This window comes from Vidua macroura, chromosome 5 (genome assembly GCF_024509145.1).
Source record: "Vidua macroura isolate BioBank_ID:100142 chromosome 5, ASM2450914v1, whole genome shotgun sequence".
NCBI classification, from domain to species: domain Eukaryota; kingdom Metazoa; phylum Chordata; class Aves; order Passeriformes; family Viduidae; genus Vidua; species Vidua macroura.
This window is the reverse complement of record NC_071575.1, coordinates 38173559-38191901: the sequence shown is the minus strand read 5'-3', so window position 1 is coordinate 38191901 and position 18343 is coordinate 38173559. Positions and strand designations below refer to the sequence as shown.

Here is an 18343-nt window from a genome sequence, read left to right as displayed (position 1 = left end):
CATTTGTCTGTTTCAAATAAACAGCATTTGGGGATGTACTGTTTGCTCAAAATATTTTATGGTATTGTTGGAATATAACCAATGTCTTAAAAAACATCTTTATTATGTTTCAGACATTACATGAGAGCCAATTTTTTAAAAGTAATACCACACATAATATACTTTTTCAGATAAGTAAGACCTATTAAAATCCATTGAGTTTTGCAGAATTCTTTCAGGCTTTATAAATCTGTATACATATGAAAGCTGAATATTTGCTAAAATAGATGAGATTATAATTAAGATTTATCTTTGTTCCTTGATGTGTTGAATGCATTATGTGTTAAAAACTACCATCTTGAAAGTAGTGTATTTTTAACTGACATTAAAAATCTGGTCAGCTTAGTAGTGCCTGTGGGTACTGTGATATTGAGATCTCATAGCACTTTCCAGTACCTAAAGGGGGTCTGCAAGATAGCTGGAGAGACTTTTTGCATGGGGATGGAATGGTAAGACAAGGGGGAATGTCTCCCAACAGGCACAGGGTAGGTTTAGAACAGGTATTAAGAGAGAAATTCTTTCCTGTGTGGATGGTGAGGCACTGGGACGGGTTGCAAAGACGAGTTCTGGATGTCCATCTCTGGCAGTGTTCAAGGCCAGGTTGGACGGGGCTTTGAGCATCCTGGTCCAGTGGAAGGTGTCCCTGACCATGGCAGGGTGGTTGGAGCTAGGTGATCTTTAAAGTCCCTTCCAATACAAACTATTCTATGATTCTATGACTGGAAAACAGCAGAAAGAGAAAGAAAATAATTTGATGTGTATTTTATATCAATTATATAACATTGCTCAAATTATAATTGCAATCTCCTTTCTTCCTCGCGGCTGTACTCGCCCGCTGTGGAGCGATCACCGCTGCCCCGGCCGCCGCGGGGCCCGCGGCTGGACACTTGCCAACCTCCCGGAGGGCCGCGTGTGTGCCAGGGATTCAACATGAGAGCGGGACCGCGGCGACCGCTTCTGGAACAGAACAGCACATCCAGGCCTCGCTCCCCGTCGCGGGCCGCAGCCTTTCAGTCCCGGGCTCCGCCTGGCCCCGCGCAGTGCGCATGCGCGGCACGCAGCTGTGACGCCGTTGTTGTGGCGCGGCGGGGAAGCACGTGAGGAGTGCGACGTCACCATAAACACTCGTGGGCAACATGGCGGCGCCGCCGAGCGGCAAGGTAACGGGGGCGGGCGGCGACGAGCGGCGACGAGCGGCGGAGGGGCCGGCCTCTCCCCCCCCGGGACGCGCCGTGTCGGGCGCTGGGTCACCCTAGCTGGCGGGAGTCGCGGGGAAGGGGGGGGTCGGGCCGCTGAATGGCGTGCGGGTCCCTTTTCCCCCGCCGTGCGGGTGTCACCTTACGGGGCCGCCTCTCCGGGTACGTGCCGTCCTGGCCTCGGGCAGGCCGGGCGCTGGCAGCGGCCGCGGGCCCTCTGCGCCGGAGGCGGTCGCGGCCGGCGCGCGGAACTCGGGCCCTTCCCGCACCTGCCGGCCGGGCAGCGCCCCGCGCCTCCGCAGCAGCTCGGCTCCGGCCCCAGGGCGGCAGGAGGCCGCTCTCCGCCGGGGGCGGGCAGCTCTGCGGCCGCGTTGGCTTTCGGCCTGAGGCAGAGGAACGCGGCTTGTCCCGTCTACGTGTCCGAGTGTCCCCGAGGTGCTCATGGACGGTAGTGGCCTTTCCCCCGGCCTCCGCGCTGGTAGTGTGTGAGAACCTGCCCTCGGCGTGGGTACAAAGCCTTGTCAGTCCTATAATTTGGTAATTTAAAACTTTTTGTATGTCGCGGATCCTTGCCGAGCGTTCCGGAACGAAACATTATTGCTTGACAGGGACTGAGCTCGCAGGAGAGGGAGGTACAAGCAACACCCACTGTTTCCCTCCGCCCCCGCCAACAGATACGAATTGCGTCCGTATTGGTTTTTTGTAGAAACAGTTTTATTTCATGGCTCTGTCTTCTGAAAGCGTTGCTTTGCAATGCAGTGTTCTCAAGCACGTGGATCCTTTATTTAGGATTTAAAATCTCAGTGTGGTGTCCGATTGTATGTCGTAGCCATGGTGAGTGTGTGATAGTCTGCGGTTTCACTTTTCCAGCACGGGGCAGAAGATGATAGTTTCAGTTCATGCTGGTCTCGGCGTATGAGAACACACGTAATTAGCCACGTCTGCGCTTCTCCGAGGGTGCTGAGGAGTGACCTTAGCTATAGCATGAAAGTTCCTTAGAGCTGTGCCACCTTACCAGACCCGTTTTAACCAGAATTGTTGGAGCAGGCAATTTGTGCAGCTGGAGCTTTTGCAATTTTACTTTTACGTTCTTTACTGCTGTTAAGTGTGTAAATATAAAGATAGCCATACTGTCCTCCCAGCTATTTCTAGCTATGCACATCCAGTTTTTATGTATACAGAGAAGTTCCTTTTCTGGTTTTATCCATTTTAATATCAACACAGAAGTTTATTGGATGAACGGCAATATTTTATTTTTTTAGATAAAATTTTAATGTTTTAATTTTTCAGGTTGCTTTTTTGTTTTCTACTTAGGGTTTTATCAGGATCTTCTTCGGGATGTCTCTTGTGAAAGCAGCTGTATTATGATGGTTTATATGAGATGCTAGAATGATTGTGGATTAGTTGTTTGTAAATTTGCTGTGTATTCATTGTTCCTTTCCAAGAGCCCTGTTTGCCTGAGATTGCATCTTTAAGATATTGCAAAACTGTTTTAGTTATGCCATGTCCACAATACTAATGCAACTTCTAATTCAGTAACATTCTTTGCCGTGTCTCTTTTAACACAGAGGAAAAACGACAGTTGTGTTTTCTCAAACTTCATGAAGTGGCTAGGCTGGTTTGACGTTTCGCTGCTCTCAGGACCAGTTCCATCCTTCTCTGTATTTCCCCACCTGTGTGTTGCACTATTGCTTTCTTGGATACTGTACTCATTTGATCTGCCAGTGATTATATCTAGCAAGCTGAAATAATACATACAACTGTGCTTACTTTTATCTGGGTTAGTTTTCTGTTGGGAACACATTGGACCACAAATTGTTCCTTTGAGTAGCAGCAAGATTTTGGAAGGGCTTACAAACTAATGAAATTTCACTCCAGGTGGAATAAATGCAGTGTAGGTTGGTACAGACCCAGCATTCTCACTTCAGGCCTTTTACACTTCAGTGTTTTTACAAGCTGTGGATGTACTAAGTTAACTGCAGTGTTCCTTCTGGCTGGGCAATTTATTGTAATGGGGTGTTTCAGGTGGTAGCTTTCTGAAAGAACAGTAGGCAGTTTGTGGGGTGCTTTATTCTCATGTGGCAGATCTTATCACATGAAAGTAATGTATTTTAATGTATGTTCTCTTTTCTGCAAAATATTATACAAAGTGGTTCCCATGGAAAGCACATGGCAGTATATTAAGCAGCTGAGATAACCTGCATTGGTTCAACTTTCACAAAAACTTGTTTTAGCAAACCACATAAGACTGTGGTTTCTATTACATTTTTACCCTGTTTGCCTTTCCCTTCTCTATTGCAGGTTTTTGGGGTTTTATTTGTTTGGGTTTTTTTGTTTTGTTTGTATGCTTCTAATTTTAATTTTATTTCCCAGACATTATTTATATCAGTAGATTCAGAATCCAGCTATTTCATGTAGTCTCTGGTTTCTGCTCCGTACAATAATGGGATATGAATTAAATATGTGGTTATCTCATGTACTACTTTACTTGGACTTTTGTCCTGTTATTTTTTTTTTCTTGCTGCAACCTCTTATGAGGTTCTTATCAGTGTTTTTCTCTAAATGGGTGGCTAACTCAGTTCAGGAAAAGTTACTGCAGTTGAATTCTGGAGTCATGACTCATTCTTTATAAATGACCATCTGCCCTAGAACAGTGAGAGCTTCAGTTTTTTGCCCTTTCTTAGAGTTGCCATTTTTTTCTGGAAGTAACTTGGTAGTAAGGTCATTTGTTTTCAGAGGTTTTGACTTTATGTAAACAGGTATGTTTATATATTATACATATATTATACTTTATGAAAACAAGTACATTTTCTCTCTTTTTATTACTTTAAAAGTGGCATTTTGTTTATTGTATTCAGAGAACCTATTCTGGATTCACCCTTATAACAGAAAACTGTGTTAGAAAATGAGCTAAAAAGTTGTGTATGGGAATAAGTACAAGCTTCAATTTCAGTCTGTCAGTATACAGGTGATTATTGCAGCTGATCTAAAGACAGTAATGATACTTTTTTAATGTTCTTGGAGTTCAGAGTATCTTCAGCACATGGGCTGTTAGATCTTTCTCAAGTTACCAATTGACACATGGGCTGTCAGATAAGTTATTTTTCACTTGCTTGTGCTCTTGCTCTTTGAGTTAAAGTTTCAGAGTGTTAACTGGCCAAACATCTGAGGTTTATCTCTGAGCTCAGATGTCTGGCCAGTTCAGCAGCTAGAAGTGTTCAAGGAGCACTGTAGCTATTACTAAATAGTAGTGGTGTTAGTGCTGTATGTTTGGGGAAGGAATCTGTGTTTTCAGTGGAAGTTTGTTTTGTTTTTTTTTTAAATATGGTGTTAAAATTAGCTTTGCATCCTTCAGGTATTTTGTTGGCATAGATACAGCGAATGATTTTAGATGTGTATCTGTTCTGTGGGATAGGCAGTATCTTGTTCCACCTTCTACTAGTTAAATGTGAGTGCACAGAAGCTCCTGTACTATGCATTGTTGTGCCATTTTATTAAGCATTTGATTTAAAATATTTTTAATATCTTTTTCAGCCTTTATAATTTACTGTGAATACAATCATAATTCTTTTTGATTATACTGCACTTTGTAGGTTTTCTTTGTGAATGGAAGACTATCTCTCTTGAATTTACTTAAGGCTTTAATATGCTTGAATGTAAAGCAGTTAAGTGATAATTCTGAAATTTCTGTATTTTCTTTTTATTTTCTATTCATTAAAGATTTCTCTTTGCAGAAGTACTTACAATAGGACCAGTGGGTTACTAACTGAAGCTCTTGCTGTCAGTACCCTGAACAGACTTGTATTTTCACTGATACCCCTCTATTGTTGCATGAGTAGCAGAAATACCTTGTAGTTCAAGAAATCTTCAGAGCACATGAGGAGAGCTTGAAATATGTACTGTGGTGAAATAGGAGACTTTTCTTATGTAGTTCCTGGTGTTGAGAGCTTTCTCATATTTGTCACAACATGAACAACATTTGTGGGATTCTGTCCCTCTCCACCCCTCCCCCACCTAGAAATTGGGTGTTTTTAAGACTGGCAGGTGTGAAATGTTACTTCCTTGGGAAAAAACGTTGAGCCACAGGCTCAGCAGACAAAAGGCATACAAGGTTCAACAAGGCCAAGTGCAAGGTCCGTGGGGCAATCCCAAGCACAAGTACAGGCTGGGTGGAGAATAGATTGAGATGAGTTCAGGGGAGAAAAACTTGAGGCTGTTTGTGGGAGAAAAGCTCAATATGACTCAAATGTCCACCTGCAGCTCAGAAAGCCAACTGTGTTTTGGGCCACATCAAAAGCAGTGTGGTCAGCAGATCACGGGAGATGATTTTCCCCCTCTCCTGTGCCCTCATAGGACACCATGTCAAGTACTGTGTCCATCTCTGGAGTCACCACCATAGGCATAGATCCAATGTAGCAAAGAGGGCTATGAAGATGGTCAGAGAGCTGGAGCACCTCTCCTATGAAGGAAGGCTGAGAGAGTTGAGGTTTTTCAGTCTGGAGAAGAGAAGGCTCCAGGAACACCCTGAAGTGCCTTCCAGTATGTAAAGGGGGCTTACAAGAGAGCTGGAGAGGGATTTTTCCCAGAGGAATGTAGTGATAAGGATGAGGGGCAATAGCCTTCAGCTGCAGGGAGAGCCTCGGTTTAGATTGGATATCAGGGAGAAGTTCTTTGCTCTGAGTGTGGCGGGACACTGAAACAGATTGCCCAGAGAGGTTGTCTACTCCCTATCCCTGGAGGTGTTCAAGACCATGCTGGATAGGGCTGTGAGTAACCTGGTCTAGTGGAACGTTGCCTGCCCATTGCAGGGGGCTTGCAGCTAGATGATCTTTAAGGTCCCAAACCATTCTGTGATTTGTATTTTATTACAATTTAAATGCCAGATATTGTAGCATATCTTCTGTAGAGCAGAAGATTATGTTGATCAAGTTAATGTTGGCTTGGTGCTTTGTGGAGCACTCAAATGTATTGGCACCTAGTCGTTGGAAGCAGACTCTTGATGCAGTAGGTACTTCAATGTGCCCACTGACCCTTTAGCAGTGGATGTGTGAGTAAGCTTTGGGCAAACATCAGCTATTCCAAAGAGGAAGATGGCAATTCAAGCAGTATAATGTATACTTTTATATTGAGTTGTATTTCTTTTTACTTAATGCATAGTTATAAACTAAGTTGCTTTCTTTCGTGGGTGTAAGGTCACTTAGGCCAACCATTGTCTAAACTGAATTAATTTTATTGGCCTGTAATTGTTTCCTTACTGTGTTGCATTTTTTGTTCTGTTTCCTTTCCATTAGAATCTGAAAATAAGGTGCTTCACAGCTGCTATATCCGTTGTTGATGTTTGTGGACAGAGCCATTTTTCCTTAATTTGAAGTTTGCAAACCATTCAGACTTTTCTACTCAGTCACTTTCTTATGAACATGTCTGCTTGCTGTTTCAGCTGTTGAATCCTTGGTGAGGTCCTTTACCTGTTTCTCTAACATGAGGCAAAAAATGAAATAACTGCTATTGAAAAGTTGTTAATATCAGTATTTACACAGTGCCATAGTTGTTAACTTACTCCAGGGCAGTAGCTGATTGACTATGTAAAAGCTTCAAACTGTGTTATGAGATGCTGGATGGCATCTTGGCAGAGCAGTGCTGGCCTCGAGCTGTACTCTGGCAGAAAAGGGGAGTGAGTGGAACACTCACAAGAGTGAGTTCACCCAAGAACACAGGGTGAGAGTATGAAGTGTCTGAAACATGGGACTAACTAGCTGGGAGAGTTGCAATGCTTCTCCTTTCTCTCAAATGTTCTGTGTTTGACAGGTTGTTGGTATGTGACAGACCTAGGAACAGGAGATGCAAACTATCAGTACACATGGTGACAGCTAATACTTAGGTGCTCAGCACAGGCAGCGTGGAAAATACATGGGTGAGGATGGCAGGACCATCCTGTTCTGTGGTAGCCCCAGATCTTAGCTCTCCTTTTATTTGTTGTCGATACTTCATTGTCTTAGGGTGCAATGTTGTCATCTTTCATTAGCGGGTAGCACAGGGTTGTAGATTGCTATAGAATAGCAAGCATTAAATCACAAGGCTTTGCTTGTATTCTGTCATATATTGTTGGTGTAGCATCCCAAAGGCCTTCTGCTCATACATGTCTTAAACAACAAAAATCCTACATACATTGCCTGTTTGCTGCTCAGTGTAAGCAGAACAATAGAAATATGGAGATATGCATTGTCCATGCTGTGTCCTTATGATATTAAGAATGATGCAATTTATTTCTCAGAAAATGTTACTGGGGCGATGGTGGGACTTCAGAAAACTATTTTTTGCTGAACACAGACTATAAATACTTGAAGAGTTTTCCAGAACCTTAACTAGCATACGCCATGACATGTAAACCGAGCCTACATCCTGCTGCTTCCATCTGTTTTTTTAATAGTAGATGGGTAGACAGCTATTGCTTTGTGCAGCTTTCCTGAATTTTCTGCTGTGGTTCCCTATTTATACAGACCCTCAGTCAGGATAAGAGTTGGAATAGCTGTTGTCTCTGTGTGGTACAGCGCTTTCAATGACTGATCTGATTAATTGTGAATTTGCCTTTGACCTCTGTAGCACCCATAGAAAAAAAGAAACAGGTCAAAGTGGCTCACTAGCATTTGGAAACTTAAATAAATTTTTAGCTTTTGGTGGGATTCTGAAACAGACAGGCAATGGGTCTAGTTTTCATTCAATAGAACTGGACAAATAAATATGCTGTGAATTGTGCTTGTATGCTGCCAGCTCGGACTACTTGATAAGCACTAAAGACTTACGAGCATAAGCTTCTCAGGTACATCTTATTTCAAACTTGAGACTTCAGGATTATTAAAAAGTAATACTTAAATCATACTAACTTTTTTCCTACCGTCTCCATCATTTTCTTAGAGAAAAAAGTTGCCAGCTGAATGCTTTTACAGTCTTAAGTTGCCTTAAGTAATGCTTATGATTTGAAGTATTCTAGGAACTTAAGGATACCATGGATGGATAAATCAATTCTGCATAGAACTAGCTTTAAGCTAGTAAAATGTCTGAAAATCTTTCAGTAATTCCAATGTACAGCCACAAGATATAATTAAAATTTATTTGAAATCAAGTTATTTTCAAAATTATTCAGCTCCTGTCACATTACATCTTCATTTGCTTTGGTTGCATTGGTGTGTGCTTTTGAAAAACACTCTTCTTTTTTCATTTGTGTTTTTCTTGTGGAACCAGCAGAGTCTGGCTTTCATGTAGGTAATAACATCTAAACCTGTGACATACACATCTCAGTGGGCAGTTCAGTAGATGTTTGCAAACAGGTACAGAAGAAAACAGTTTAAGTCTGTAGCAAGGCCTGTCATTGCTGGACAGCAGTTTTGGCCTCGAGCATCTGAGCAACACAAAGGGCTTTTCTTCCCCAAGGTTCTGTTTCAGGGACCAGTGGATAGACTGCAGAACACAGAATTCTTATTAGCTGGATGGTTGGAAGGGCTGTAATACTGGGGTGAGGGATACTTTTGGGATTCTATTAAAATCCTAGGGACATGTTGACTTACCTAGTGACCTGTGGTATGCACTTATTAACATCAATTTGTCTTTTTTTTTATGATGGGCTTATTGATTTTGTGTAGATTTAGGGGAAGAGTGATGGCTCTAATAATATGAAAACAAAATGAAAGATTGAGCTTGTCTCTACATACTTCTCAAATTTGTAAAGGAGCCCATGATGAATATGTAAAATAATGAATAGTACAAAACCAAGGTGAGCCAGTAGGGTGTTTTCCTGTCTTGTAATACAAAAAGCATAATGGACTAACTGAGCAGATAATATTCTTTAAAACTCTTTAATTCTTTCACACAGTGGATAATGAAGCCTTCCTACTTAACTAAAGGTTAAAGATTATCAAGATTTCAAGGAGGTTAGGTTGTTTTCGTATGCCGAGGGGGTTGACAGGTAATACAGAAGCAGATTTGGGTTGGGTTTGGAGGGGTTATAGTTACTTCAACAGCTAATGAGAGGGCATCAGTCTCATTATCTTGCCCTGCCCATATCTAATTCCTTCTACTCTCTCCATATGTAGGATCTCAGTACGTAGATGTCGCATGCAGACCTTACACAAGTATTTTCCTGATGCTTCAGGTCATACTCCAACATTTACTGCCTTTTTGCATGTTCTGCAGTAACCTACTGCTTAGGCAAGAGGCAGTGTGTGAAGCCATTACTTAGTTTTGAAATCTGTTTTCTTGCATGCTTAAGAGGTCCAAGTGTGCTGACTCACCAGGCGTTTCCCTGAATATTGGGCTGCAGAGGCCCTGAGCAAAAACCTTTGTAGGCCACGCAGTGTGCGAGATTGAGCTACTAAGTTTAGTAGCAGTTGTCTGCTGATAGGTGGGATTTTACTCAAATCTAACTATTGGTATACTGTCTTTCAGTTTGATACTTTCCTTAGTACTAATCACTTGTACATGTAATTTAACATTACTTTTAGTCTTTAAGCTGATTTTAAATAGCTTGCCAGTGTTGCAGTACCAGAAAACAAAAATCTGTAACAAGCTATGTTTTACTGTAAAGTACTGTAAGAATACTTAATAGCATTTTTGAATTTTCAGCTTGCTAAGAACTTTGTGTGAAATATAGCTACCCAGTGTAGCTAATTTCAGGTGCTACCACTATTTCCAAGCTCAGTTTGTTCAAATGCATTTATGGAGTTACCTTACAAAGTACTGCTGAATAGAGTGGCTCAGTATTTTGAAGAATTCAAGATGGTAACTCCCAAAATGTTCTGCAGAGGGATTAACTGAGGAAAAACATCTAGATACTCTTTTGTACAGTCAGTGTTATCTCTTTCTTCAAATTAGTTAGAGTTCCAGTTAACAGTTGGAAAAAGTATATAAATAGATCATGCTTGTGATTGGAAAAGAAAAATCTCAGCAGCTTGGCCTTCTGGCCTTTCAAACTTGGAGAAGATTTTCTCTTAAATAACAGTATGAGGGGAGTGAGGTGCTTTGTGACCAGTCCTCTGTTTTACAAACAGCCTCTGAAGTTCTGAGCATGTGCTTTGGTTTTATCACCTATTTTGGTGGAGCATGGCACAGGGAGCTGAAGCTCTTACAAAGAGCAATGTAAGATTTTTCAGTTGCGTGACAACTGTGGCATTGGAAACACATTTTCTTTTCCCGTGAAAGGAAGTGTTTGTCCTTCTGAGAGATTAATGGACAGAAAAATAATAAAAACAGTTATTGGACATCATACCTTCTAGAGTGAGAAGGTATACTTTATGATACTTACTAACATTTTTGGCAGAAGTGCACTTCTACCAGTATAACTCTGATACAAATAGATTTTTATTTTTTTTTTTTTTTTTCTTGGAGCAGTGGTTGATGACTGGTTCATATTTCTGAGTAGTTTTCATGATAGATCAGGTCCAAATAGCTAGAAGGTAAAATTTAAATAAATGTCAAGGTTGCCTTGTTTGAACAGAACTGAATTTGAAAACAGATAATTGGTAGAAATAGAGTGAGGATCTTTTTGGATAGAAAGGAGAAAAAAAACTGTAATAGACAACAGGAAAGAAGACTTCCAATATTCTAAAGGCAATGATGTTAATAATCCTTCAAGCAGATGTGCTAAGTGACCTTTAGAGTTTTCTTCCAAGTGATATTTCTGTTTAACCAGGACATTCCTGACATTTCTTGCTTGTGTAAAAGGTAGAGAAACTGAAGCAAAACTAAAACAGAAAGGATGAATTAAGTGAATTTTATGGCTCTTTTTAAGCCATGTTTTCTCATCTGGCTAGTTAAGCTTACACACCTAACCTTTTAGTTTACTGGCCTGACTACAAGTGTAATGATTTTAGAAAGCAGATAAATGAGAAAAATAGCTCTTGATATTTTAGAACCAAAGAAATACATTATCTGTCTCTCATTAGTTAAAAATTTCTAGGCTTTGCCCTTAAAAATATGTTTCTTAAGGCAGTGTTCGCATCTTAGAGTGAAAATGAAAATGGTTCTGAAACAATTACTGTAACTATTTGATTTATTTCACTTTCACAAAATCGAAGGGACTCTTCACTCTTAGACCTGTGTAAAATAGGACCCATTTACAGTATTTATAGAGCTTTTAAGTGTATGTGTATGTAGCTTTGAAAAGCCTGCTAAATTTTGACAGCAAAGGGTTCTCTTTTTTTTTTTTTTTTTTTGAGAGCATGATCAGAGTACTGTGAAGTGTTTTGAAAATGCTTAAATGCAAAAGTTATGTGGGCTGTGTGCATTCCTACAAGCCTTTCTTATCCAACTGTTACATATCCTACCTTTCAGATGGAATCTTTGCTACTACTGGCCCTGAATGTAGGATTAGGCATTTAATTTCAGATTATAGTTTTTTTATTTCTCTGGAGTTCATCTTTTTACACTATTTGGTCCATTTAAAATTTAAATTAGTTTTATAATTTCAATTCTTAATGGCAGGTCGCAGAAAGGCCGACTATATAAGAAAGCCTTTTAATGTTTTAAAAGCTGTATAGGACTTTCATTGAACCTGTGCCTGCTGATTTAAAAATAACTACGTTTTGAATGCATTTTCTTGTGGTGTTTTAACAAAATATTAGTAGTCAGTATGTTGCTTAGAGGGTAAGTTTGATCAGTTCCATTTCCTCTTGTTTCTTGATTTAGGTAAGTGAAAGACTTGGATCTTGGACTCTTTGTAACAGAATTCCTAACAAGATAGAAGTGTTTATTTCAAATTTTGTCAGTGAGTCAAAATGATAACAAGTACCATAGGGGGATAAACAATTTTAAGGATTTTAAAACATTGTTTTTTAAATTTCATTACTCATTTTGTTATAGGTTGTATATGAGCAAGAAGGAGTTTTCATTCACTCCTCCTGTGGAAAAAATGATGACCAGGACAGCTTAATAGCAGGAATACTGCGTGTCATAGAAAAGGTATTTGCGTAATACAGTTACAGAACTTTTGTGTATTTGTTGGCAAAGCACATAACAAGTTTGGCAAATCTTAAATGTCTTTTTAAAGTGTAGGATTTTGTAAATGAACAAACATCACATTGTGTTTGACGTTGTCATCGTTTATATGTATATGTAAGTTTTAACATAGTCACACCATGACTATGTATGGCAATAGGTACTTTGCTGTGTAGTGTTGAATTTTTTGTGATTTGTATTGTAGGAAAATGAAGTGGTAGTAGACTGGAGACCACTGGATGAGACTTTGGATACTTCTAATATCCTCTGTGCTGGAAAGGTTTGTTTGTTAGATATCTGTGTTCTTCATTATATTTCTCCAGAGATTTTATTTTGTGTTAACTAATGCGTAGGTAATTTCATAACTGGAAGCAAAGCTTATTTATTATTGGTAGTAATAGCTATATGTAGGAATCTTACTTGCAGACTGCAGGCCAGTTCAGGTTATTAGAATATGTGTGTAGGTTGACTGTATTTAGTTTTTACTTGGTTCACAAATAAAATAGTAGGGGACTAGCTATGAATAGTAAAGACCAAATGAGTGTAAATATATAACAGTCACCAGTCCCTCTGCATCTACTGTGTTGTAGTTGGGTGATTCACTCTTCATAGATAGACATGAAAGTGAGAGGTGCTGTTCTAATGCAAAATAAAAACAGAAGTTTGTGGGGGTTCCAAGATGCAGTGATATATGGTATTTAATCAGTGTTAAGAGGATGGGGCTAAATAAAAAAGATTCAAATTTTACACTTAAATGAATAATTTGTTATGGTCATAGAGTCTGCAAGAGAGGCAAAGATATTTTAGGATGTTGGAATTTACTAAGTAAAACCACATAGTCATAAGTCCAAGTTTCCTGTGTTGAACTGTATCATGTTTCTGAGGATTTCAATACATTTTCTTTTAATCTACAAAATAAAGATGCTGATTCTTCATGTTGAATCTGAGAAACTAGGTCAATTTTCATGCCTTATTTTTTTTTGCTAGTTGGTTTTGTTGTTTCTCTCAGGATTCCAGTTCTGTTGTGGAGTGGACTCAAACTCCAAAAGAAAAATGTTCCCGAGGAGCAGACCGTCCAAGTAGTTATGAAGCAGAATGGGACATGGTCACCACAGTCTCTTTTAAGAAGAAACCTCATTCAAATGGAGGTACTTAACAAAACAACGTGGAGGGCTTTTTTGTGTGTACAGTGTTCTGGTTTTCTTCCATGATGGCAACTTGTAACTGAAGAATTGCCTTTAAGAATAGCCTTTTTGAAAGGCTGGGATTCATTTGTGCTAAGAGGTGAATCTCTGGGTGTGGAAAAACATTTACAAGTGGAATAGCTGTCATCTGCCTCTTTTTTCCTTAAATTGGTAGAGAATTGGAAGTAGAGTATTGAAAAAGACCATTAAATCTAACTTCTTGCTTCATCATTAGATGTAGTAGCAGTTTTATCTGCACCGGGCTTGCGCTCTTTAAAACAAGTGGAATTCAAACTAGATGTTATGTTAGAAATGAATATAGAAAAAGAATGCCTTTCCATACTGCAGCAGCAGCGGGAGATGGAATATACAATTATGACATACATAGGTCTTTAATATGGTCTTTTTTATGTGGACAAAATAATTCTACAGCTACACCATTTTTGTTATAGTGTCTCAGTAGAAATGTTGAAAAACGAGTTGTGACAAAAGAACAGTGATTCTCGAGTAATCTTTTTTTCTCTGATTCTCACATAGTGTTTTTTGTTTAATAATACTTGTTTTCCGTGTATTATTTCAGCCTGTAACTGGGGATTATTGTGCTTGTTTTACCATTTTTATAATTACGGATATTCTTAACAGTGACATATAATGGTTTTAAATGTCATGCCCGTCTTGTATGACTACAGGGTTAAGATGTCAGATTATGAATGTTTTTGAGTAAAGCACAGTCCTTGGCTTTTTTATATACACACACACACATAGCATCTCTGTTGGGTAAATATGGCTTACCACATCACTAGTTTGTATTGAATTTTCATCTTCAGTCAGCAGAGCATGTCTTCATCCATACGAAGTGTCACTGAGGACTACAGACTTGGATTATGCTCTTTGCCACTTCTTGCTTATTTCCAATTGCTATAATTTGATATGAGCAGGCCAGGGGGTGTCCCAAATTCCTTCTGGACATGCTGGCAAAAGTGTCCTCTGGTAAAGGACACTTTAATCCCTTCTCCTTGAATATATGCAGTTTTGCACAGCATGTATGCAAGCTTGCACACTACAGGAGGAAAGGGTGAGGGGGAGATTTCCAATTCCTTTGCCCTTACTTCGGTAGCAGCCTTACATGACATGTGGCTAGCAACTGTGGGTAATATATAGGTTATAGGATTGTGGCACATATCATGTTTAGTCTGAGTAAGTAGCACTACCTGGTCGAGGTGCAGGTTGGATTTAGCTTGCTGCTGGAATTTGATACATAAGATGTACATTTAACTGCTTGATCACCTCTGTTGTAGGATCACAGAGTATCTTGAGTTGCAGGTGACCCACAGGGATGATCAAAGTCCATCTCTTGGCCCTGCACAGGACAACCCCAAGAATCACACGTATACCTGAGAGTGTTGTTCAAATGCTTCTTGAACTCTTGTTAAGCTTAATGCCATGACCACGTCCCTGGGAGCCTGTTCCAGTGCCCAGCCATCCTCTGGGTGAAAAACCTTTTCCTATAAACTGTAGGTACAGTTTTAGGGGAGTAGCCTGATGTACTTGTTGATTGTTTTACAAGGAGGCTCAAAGGGAAATCCAGAAATAGTAGTTACAGTGTGCATTTTATTATTAGAACCAATGCTGGTGTTTATGTTTAGAGTTTGTTTTTTAGGAACAGTGACAGATAAAATGTATTTATAATTGCTAACACTGAAAGTCAAACTAAAATAATGTGCTAATTTTGTTTTTAAGATGCTACAACTCATGCAAACAGAGAAAGCAAGTGGTCGTTCCTGTTCAGTTTGACAGATCTGAAATCAATCAAACAAAACAAAAAAGGCATGGGATGGTCTTATTTGGTGTTCTGTCTGAAGGATGATGTGAAGCTTCCAGCTCTTCACTTTCATCATGGAGATAGCAAACCATTGATTAAATGTCTTGAAAAGCATGTTGCACTGAATGAGTAAGTATCAGACAACATTTAGTTCTGTAAAATACAGATTATTGGTTTACTTAAATCACCTAAAGAATTTCAGTGTAATACTTCCTGATTGTTATTCCATTCCTTTTTTAATTAGTAGAAATAGTTTTCAAGGTGACTGAAACTGTGGTTTCACATATGCGTTTGGAATGTAAGCTGAAGTTTAAAAATTGTTGGATTGATTTATGATGTATTTTAGAATCTGAAGTGTTACTAGCACTGGATGCCTCAGTTGCTCCCTCTAGTGGGTGCAGAGGCTTCTTATGAACATGCAGTGTAAAAGCTAAATCCTTCATGAGCTGCTTCTATAAAATGTGATAATTTGTTTACAATTTGAGATGCTCTCCTTTGTGCAAAATATGCATGAGTATTTACATGAGTGTGCAAGGTAATTTACAGTACTGTCAGCTAGATCAATTGGTATATAAATGTTTTCCTCCCCAGTTCTGTTCCCCTGTAATTTCTTTCCTGGTCAGTGTTTTGCTCTTGATCTTTACTACACAAATCAACTATCTGAGTGTAAATATAATTAAGACCCTGTCATTCTGTTAAATAATTTGAGGTTGTTGTGTAGTTATATTGTGCTACCTCCAAGTTTTTTACTAGGATAGCCTTTTTGATCAGCATGCATACATGTAGAATAAAATAAAATTTTCTGCTCTCACTATGTAGGCATAAGTATAATTTAAGAAGCCAACAGGTAAATAAGGTTAGATAGAATATGGAGAAATAAATGTGATATGACATGTATACCCATAACAGCTGTAATATTAGTGTAGCCTGTAATTTGTTTTCAAAAGTGTTTTGCTATTGTCACTTGCAACATAATAGTGTAATGACAGATTTGAAGGTGGATAGTGAAATGGCTGTAGGAATCCTTATAGAGGGCTCTTCTTACATTAGTAGCATCACTGAGGCCAGAGATGCCTTCAACAAGTAGGGCAGGTTGATGCTGAGTAATACTGAGGAAAATTTTGCTGGAGAACAAGTCAGTAGGATGTGAGTGGTTGTATATTTATTGAACTGATTTGTGAAAGCCTTTGACAGTTTCAAGACATGGTGTTGGGGTTTGTGATAATCAGAAGTTTTCAGCTGCTTGGAGAAGGTAGCATGGTCAGTGTGTCCAGTTGGTAGAATGGCTGTAGCATTGTATGTGAGCTTTGTAAGGGGAAAAGTCAGGAAGACCAAAGGAGAGGCTAATAGGGGGACAGGATGAACTTGTAAATAGGAATATTCTCTGTACAACTGTAGATTAGAAAATTAGAAAATTTTGAATGACAACTTCATCTTAAATCCTGAGGGTTTTTTTTTTCTCTAGGTTCCCTTCCTTAAACATTGTCATTTAGATTCATAATTTCCCAGCCTCTGCAGGCATAGGGAAACATTGTTGTCCTGTTGTTCTGAGTCACAGAAAGCTTTATATCAGATCTGTGTAATCTGTTACCTGTGGACTGCGACAACATATTTGAAATTTTCTAACTGATTTCTAGGATAAGACAGCAAAACTTGAGGTGATGTTCAAGCTTCCAGGCTGTGCTGTGCTGCTTGGTATTGCCACCTTGAACAGTTGTAAGCATTAATGAATACAAGAGCAGATACTTCAGGAACTTTAAAGCAAAAAGCAATGATAGCTACGGAAATTCAGTTTGGATGACCTTAAGCATTGATGTGAGCAGGAACTTCCAGTTTTAGTTTCCTTATTCAGTTAAGGTCTCTTCTGTCACCAAATTATCTTCTGTTGTCTAGTCATGAATTATGATTATTTTTTTCTAAGGAAAGAGAAAAGAACAAATAGGCCATCCAAGTTATGGAAATGACAGAGTCAATCTGTATGTTTCTGTTTTTTCCTAATGGTTATTCATTCTTTAGTACATAATGTATCTCAGCTCACAACCTCATTTAGGAAAAGATGTTTACTCAGCTGTCTGGATGCCACAAGTAAATATTTGTCAGTGTAATTACTTGTTATCCCAACTTGTATTTTATAAAATATGGGATATTGATATTAAGGCAGAAATTTTAGCTTACGTATATATTCTCTTTATGTTATAGGTATTTTCTTATGTTCCTATTACCTCAAGATTTTGTCCTTCTCTAACACTATTCTTTATAAATATCACATCATTGCTAAAATCAGCATGAAGCAGCGAAACTCATACAAAATAGTTGTGATTTGTTGTCCTAAGGATTAGGTGCCTTGTCATTTGATTGCACCAGTCTCAATATTGAGAAAATACCATGTGCACAGATGACACTTTCTAAGTTGCAGGACTATGAGGAAGTTTCAGAAAGTGTCTAGCTCACAAATTTTTGAACATTACTTAAGTAGGTGTTGTTACCTGCCTGACTGTCCAGAAAGTGTGTTTAATTAAAAGAGAGGTATGGTGCAAGGTTTTAATTCTTTTCGTTAAGAAAAACATAATACATGACTCAGCCTTTGCCCCTGTGCTGCTCTTTAGAAAAAGCCAATTGAGCTTCATTAACTGTTGGTGCCTCAGAACTATGACTGTGATGTCTGGCTGTCTCAAAAGAAGATCTCTTGTTGCATTTCATATCCGTCAGTGTTTACAGTGTCCTGTCCTGTTGGAATGGGAAAGAGATAAGGCTTATTAAAGTTCTTATCTTTGACTTTAATAACATGGTAGATGATGCAGGTGCTAATAAAAAGGAAAGTAATTTTTCTTTCAAAGACTAGAAATAGCGGATTTAAACTTTGTGAGAGAGAAATAGAGAGGTATTTTATAAATATAAGTCTGTGCAATGGATTAGGGTCAGATGGCAAAGTGCTTGGCTTTCTCCTGCCTGGATACAAACTCTGAAGCTTGAATGTCAGCCTGCTTTCTGAGCTGTTCTCTCTTCTGTCATCTACTGAGCAGTAAATTGGTGATTCAGCAGCTGCTTAAGGAAGTAATGGGGTGCCTGTGCTGGAGAAGGGGGCAAATGGGATGTTGCAGGGGGAGTAGGTGTGA

At 39.2% G+C, this 18343-nt stretch overlaps 1 protein-coding gene across 3 annotated transcripts in view; it reads left to right on the top strand.

Annotated features, from left to right (window-relative positions):
* Positions 1-1145: 1145 nt before the first annotated feature.
* TBC1D15 (TBC1 domain family member 15) overlaps positions 1146-18343 on the top strand; it is a 33458-nt gene continuing 16260 nt past the window's right edge. For 2 of the 3 annotated variants that reach the window (XM_053977191.1, XM_053977189.1), the window contains exons 1-5: positions 1146-1199; positions 12087-12185; positions 12427-12501; positions 13231-13369; positions 15146-15356. In XM_053977191.1, coding sequence (XP_053833166.1) covers positions 1176-1199; positions 12087-12185; positions 12427-12501; positions 13231-13369; positions 15146-15356 — 548 coding nt within the window. In that variant the 5' untranslated portion in view covers positions 1146-1175. Of the gene's footprint in view, positions 1200-12086; positions 12186-12426; positions 12502-13208; positions 13370-15145; positions 15357-18343 lie in introns of those variants that run through there. The other variant, XM_053977190.1, reaches the window with a different exon arrangement.